Source organism: Artemia franciscana, unplaced genomic scaffold, assembly GCF_032884065.1.
Source record: "Artemia franciscana unplaced genomic scaffold, ASM3288406v1 PGA_scaffold_49, whole genome shotgun sequence".
NCBI lineage: Eukaryota > Metazoa > Arthropoda > Branchiopoda > Anostraca > Artemiidae > Artemia > Artemia franciscana.
In genome coordinates this window covers 935,899-942,430 of record NW_027062689.1, presented here as the reverse complement: position 1 = coordinate 942,430, position 6,532 = coordinate 935,899, and the positions used below count along the sequence as shown (strand labels likewise).

The window sequence follows — 6,532 nt, the reverse complement described above, 5'->3', positions numbered from 1 at the left end:
ATTAAGAATGACCCCTGAATCACAAAAGCCGTAGAATAAATAGTTGATATTACTAAAAATACTTTAGCGTAAAGAGCGAGGTATTAAGAGAAGGTGAGCCACTCGTATGGGTAATAATTTCTGTTCGTTTTAATGCTGCTCATGGAAATTTTCTCCCCCCATGACAAATTCCTCGATGGAAAGTTCCCCCAGCATATCCCCCTCTTCTCAACCCCTCCCCCAATCAAAAAATCCTCCTGAAAACGTCTGTACACTTCCCAATAACCATTACTATATTTAAGCACTGGTCAAAGTTTGTAACTTGTAGCCCCTCCCACGGGGACTGTGGGGGAGTAAGTCGTCCCCAAAGACATAGTTATAAGGGTTTTCGACTACGCTGAATAAAATGGCTAACTCAGAATTTTGATCCGTTGACTTTGGGAAAATAATTAGCGTGGGATGTGCCTCCAATTTTTTTGGTCACTTAAAAAGGGCACTAGAACTTTTCATTTCCGTTAGAATGATCCCTCTTGCAACATTCTAGGACAACTGGGTCGATACGATCACCCCTGGGAAAAAAACAAACAAATAAACACGCATCCGTGATCTGCCTTCTGGCAAAAAATACAATTCAATAAAAAAAAATTTCTCTTTTCATTATATATATATATATATATATATATATATATATATATATATATATATATATATATATATATATATAATGAAAAGAGAATATTTGTAATTTGTAATAATATTGTTAATTTGTAAGTTACGTATATTTATTACGTAACTTAGGAGGGGACAGCCCCTTTTATATACGGAATAATTTCTGTTTGTTTTAAGTTTTGTTTTCGCTCCTTACTTTCAGTTAATTCTTTTTTTATTTAGATCAATATAAGCAATGATCGAAGTATCAATAACGGTAAGTTTTTTAGCTTTAAAGTAGCTTGACAAATTTACAACAAAATCAACTTAGCAGTACATCCATCACAAACTGCTGAAGGTGATTTTGAAACATCATTACATGGCCAAATGTTCTTTTTAGACCCCAATGAAGCTGTACTTGTACTTCTTTAAATTTCTACCTTCGGTGTAAAAAATCCTGTGTCTGAAAATACGAGTGTCCAAATGTTTGAAAAAAGCTAGGAATGCAGTTTTGATTAGCTTTTTTTAATCGTGCCATTTTATTAATTAAATAAAAAAAAAGTTTTTTTAACTGAAAGTAAGGAGCGACATTAAAACTTAAAACGAACAGAAATTACTTTGTATATGAAAGAACTGCTTCCTCATCAACGCCCCGCTCTTTACGCTAAAGTTTGACTCTTTCTCTCATTTCTTCTTTTTAAAACAGTAAAAACCTTTAGCGTAAAGAGCGGGGCGTTGATGAGGAAGCAGCCTCTTTCATATACAAAGTAATTTCTGTTCGTTTCAAGTTTTAATGTCGCTCCTTACTTTCAGTTAAAAAAAACTTGTTTTTTTTTTATTTAATTTCTGAACATTTTTGAATCAATGCATGTTTTGATTTTGGCTCTCCGCAGAGAAATAATTAAAACGAAATTTGCATTTTTTATTTTTTTTTTTTTTGGCTAAATGGCTTTCTCATAATTTTGATCGAATGATTTTGAGAGTAAAGAGCGGGGGAGGAAGCCTAGTTGCCCTCCAATTTTTTGGTTAATAAAAAAGGCAACTAGAACTTTTAATTTTTTACGAATCTTTTTATTAGTAAAAGATATACGTAACTTATAAACTAGCTTACGTAAAGAATTTTTTATTCTCATGTTTTTACTACACATATGAGAGGGTTCACCCCCTCGTCAGTACCTCTCTCTTTACACTAAATCTAAAATTTTGGTCCAGTTCATTAAGAATGACCCCTGAATCACAAAAGCCGTAGAATAAATAGTTGACATTACTAAAAATACTTTAGCGTAAAGAGCGAGGTATTAGGAGGAGGTGAGCACCTCATATGGGTAATAATTTCTGTTCGTTTTAAGTTTTAATGCTGCTCCTTAATTCCAGCTGGAAAAAACTTTTTCATATTTATTTTTTCATTGTTTTTTTCTAAATAATGCTAGTAAATCCTGCGCTCCCTTCATGGAAATTTTCTTCCCCCATGACAAATTCCTCGATGGAAAGTTCCCCCAGTATATCCCCCTCTTTTCAACCCCTTCCCCAACCAAAAAATCCTCCTGAAAACACCTGTACACTTCCCAATAACCATTACTATATGTAAGCACTGGTCAAAGTTTGTAACTTGTAGCCCCTCCCACGAGGACTGTGGAGGAGTAAGTCGTCCCCAAAGACATAGTTATAAGGTTTTTCGACTACGTTGAATAAAATGGCTATCTCAGAATTTTGATCCGTTGACTTTGGGAAAATAATTAGCGTGGGAGGGGGCCTAGTTGCACTCTAATTTTTTTGGTCGCTTAAAAAGGGCACTAGAACTTTTCATTTTCATTAGAATGAGCCCTCTCGCAACATTCTAGTACAACTGGGTCGATACGATCACCCCTGCGAAAAAGAAAAAGAAAAAAAAAACAAAAAAAAAACAAACAAATAAACACGCATCCGTGATCTGCCTTCTGGCAAAAAATACAAAGTTCCACATTTTTGTAGATAGGAGTTTGAAACTTCTACAGTAGGGTTCTCTGATACACTGAATCTGATGATGTAATTTTTGTTATGATTCTATGACTTTTAGGGGGTGTTTCCCCCTATTTTCTAAAATAACACAAATTTTCTCAGGCTCGTAACTTTTGGTGCGCAAGATTAAACTTGATGAAACTTATATATTTAAAATCAGCATTAAAATGCGATTCTTTTGATGTAGCTATTGGTATAAAAATTCCATTTTTTAGAGTTTTGGTTTCTATTGAGCCGGGTCGCTCCTTACTACAGTTCGTTACCACGAACTGTTTGAAATAGACGCGAACCTAAAGTCCGGAAATGAGCTGTCGTGACGACAGGCTCGTAATTTTCTGAGCGAGAAGAAGAGAAAAAGCTCGAAGATCTAGACCAGAGGTTAGTTTTTACTAGTTTAAGTTTAGTATATTACATCGAAAATTTGACAGAAATCAGAGAAGCACTCTAAAGTATCAGATCCAGGGTTTAGATGTATGTGTGTTCTTGTTGCAAAAACTCAATGGAACAACAAAATAATTCTTCAGCTAAAATAGCAGATACAACATTTGCGATGCTTGAAATATAAGACTTTTTGGATTCCGAAGTGTGGCTCTGCATAGTTTTTTTTTTTTTTTTTTTTTTTTTTTTTTTTTTTTTTTTTTTTTTTTTTCAGAAATGCGGGAAACTGAAAAATCCTCAAATTGAAGCAATCTGTTTGAGGTAATAATGAAATATCAAATTTAATTTTGGAGCAGGCAAAATTTGACCAAAGGATTATGCTTCCATCCGAAGAATCCGGGTTCATTGGAACATCAAGATTTACGACTGTTGTCAGAGCCACACCCTAACTTGAAGTTATTTCTCTACACAATACCGCTTCGGATTTTCTAATAAAAGCTTGCATCTTTTTTAACCATTATCAGTCAACAACAGTTAGGTTCTCAAAGCAAAACACAAAATAGTCCGACAATGAAAATTGTAAGTTTTATTTTTCTGTTTTCACACCCAGAGCAAAAAAAAAAAACATTGCAGGTTTAGACCGAAAGTTGAGCAAAAAAATTTCAGCTTCAGAGTTTCTCCGAGTCTTAAGTGATCAAGTATTTTTCTTTTGTGTAAATAACCATATTACTTATCATTTTAAATTTTGTCTATGCTATTGTAGGTTTGCCATTCACATATTATTTGATAATTGGATTTTTTTTTTAATGTACCACCGTCCCTCTACTTTCTGGACCTATCTGAAACACTTGTTTGTATTCCTATACAATATTTCACCCACAAAACTAAATATCTCTGCAAGTTTAACTTCTCAATAAATTAGCAACCTTAAAAAGTTAGCAGACCATATTAGTTTTGCTAAGAGTAATGTTACAATAAGGCCCTAAAATGAATATAAAATAAAAAGCGACCCAACTATGTCGGTGCGTAGCATAAAACTATAAAATGACCATCCTACCTTGCAAAGGCATCAAGGCTGTATCCGGGAGGGAGTGTAGGCGGTGTGCCCCCTCTGAAATGTTTTTCCGACTTTTAAACATGTACTAAAAATGAATCTAAACACATTTTTGTCATTTTTTGAAGTTTTTCATACCCCCCACCCCAAATAAATAAGAAATCCTGGATACAGCCCTGAAGGGTATGTAATCTAAGTGATTGTACCGTTTGTTCATTCAGTGTTTACTTGAGCAACTTCTTGGTTTCGTTATAAAATATTTAATTTCCTTCTATCTAACAGAAATGTATTCATTGAACGAAACTTATAAGGATACAGGAGGCTGGAGCAATATGATATTTCCTTAACTGAATCATCATGTCTATCAAGTTTTAATTGTAAGGGCTAAAGTATTGAAATGTAGACTGAAACTTCAAAAATATACATTTTATAAGACTATTCCCCAAAATGGGGTTGTCCATTCAAACAGTTCGTGGTAACTGTTAGTAAGGAGCGATATAACCAAATATTAGGTCTAAAGGAAACTCTAAAATAACATAATTTTAATAACAACTGATAAACCAAACCGTTAGCTTTTTAAACTGATTCCAAATATACAAAACTCATTAATTTGAATGTCACCCATCGAAACCTCCGAACCTCAGAATACTTACGAGCTCTTGAAGCTACAAGTCCCTTTTTTCCCCAAAAACATACAATCAAAATTTTGAGCTAATCCTATCACTCAGCATAGTTGAAAGCTCTAAAACTATAGCCCTGGGATGACATGATCCCCCACTACAACAGCTCCTGGAGAGGGGATGTAAGTTATTCATTTTGCCCATTGTTTACATTTAACATGTAACATTTGCTACAGGGAAATAAATAGTGATTGTTCTAGTGGAATTTTCAGCGGGTAGGATACCCCACGTGGAGAATTTTTCGTTGAGAACAAAGATTACAAGGTAAAATTTACTTGGGGGGGGGGTCCTTTCATGGTTTGAAAAACAGTCAGAAATTGAATGAAAAAATAAGTTTTATTCAACTGAGAGTAAGTTGCAATATTAAAACTTTAAACAAACTAAACATAAATTGATTTGGTATACCGCGGGGGCTGTCCCTTCCCCAGCCTTCGCTCTTCGTGTTAAACGTTTAACTTTTTTTCACAATCCTTTAAGAAGGAATGCTTAAGCACAAGGGCCGTTGAGTTTAAATGAAAAGTATTTTTGAAGCACTATATATGACTTTAGCGTAAAAAAATGGTTGAAGAAAGGGTAGCCCTCCCTCGTGCATGTAATAATTTCGTAATAGTGACAACTATTACGGTTACTTTTTAGAATATAGTAGAACTACAATTTTTTAGTATTGCATAATAAGAAACGAATGTGATACTCAATAAAAAATAAAAAAAACAGCTAAATTTCTTTACGCAGTTGCAACAAACCATATTTTTTACTGTTTTGAGAGGAATCTTGTTTCAAACACTGAAAACGTAATATTTTGTATTTTCTTACCTTTAATAGTAATTTTTAACAGATTCAGTCTAGTGTACTTAGTTTTATTGAGGTAAATACTTTCGAAAAATTTACTTGAAGATTGATTTTTATTCCAGTTGGCATCAATCTTGGGCTTCATCTCATTGACTAGTTCTGCGATTGTGCCTGTCCATCCAGGACTTTTTCGTGCTCCTGCCCATGACAGTGCTATAATCCGTTCTGACAGGCTTGGAGGAAACTTTGCATATAGTATACAAGAAGGTCATGCTTATCAAGCTGTAGCACCAATTGTCCAACATGTTCGTTCACCAGTCGCAGTTTCATACAGCCATCCATCATTTTTTGCGGGACCAGTGGCTGCATCAGCGCCTATAGCATTGAAATATGCAGCTCCATTCACACCTTCAGTGGAAGTAAAAGAAGTGAAACCATTCGAAGTTCAATACAAAGTTCCGCAACTAAAATACTATGCAGCTCCTGCTGTTGTACCACATTTTTCGACCGTGGCATTGAAAGCAGCTAAGGCCCCAGTAAAACCTCTCGTCTATTATGATGCACCAAAAGTTGAAGTAGAAGAAGGAAAATCCGAGTATGAAGTTGTTGCACCATATGCTCAGCCAGCATACGCACACGCCATTGCTTTATGAGATTCAAACTCAACTATTTATTGATAATTTATTTTTTTCGAAACTTTTTAAATAAAATTATGCCCAACTATGTGATAAATTTATGGCTAATACCAGAAGATACTTAACAGTTTAGCATTTTGAACAGTTTGTGAGCGAAGTGTAAGTACGGAGAGGTTCCTGATAATAGTAAACAAACTTTAAAAAAGGCGTTTTGATGGCGATATAAACATCAAAAGAGTTGAATAGATAGAGTATTTCTAAATATGTAAAATGACAGATCACTAAATTTGAAGTTACCCACCAAAAGTTATGAGCAGGGAAAATTCGTCTGATTTTCTAAAATGGGGAAAACACGCAAAAAGGCGGATAAT

General features: G+C 34.4%; 1 protein-coding gene across 1 annotated transcript; it reads left to right on the top strand.

Annotated features, from left to right (window-relative positions):
• The first annotated feature begins 3,478 nt into the window (after positions 1-3,478).
• LOC136041874 (uncharacterized) lies at positions 3,479-6,249 on the top strand. Its single transcript, XM_065726664.1, has 2 exons — positions 3,479-3,582; positions 5,649-6,249. Exons 1-2 carry the CDS (start codon positions 3,574-3,576, stop codon positions 6,177-6,179), a joined length of 540 nt encoding a protein of 179 aa, XP_065582736.1. The 5' UTR covers positions 3,479-3,573; the 3' UTR covers positions 6,180-6,249.
• Positions 6,250-6,532: the final 283 nt, after the last annotated feature.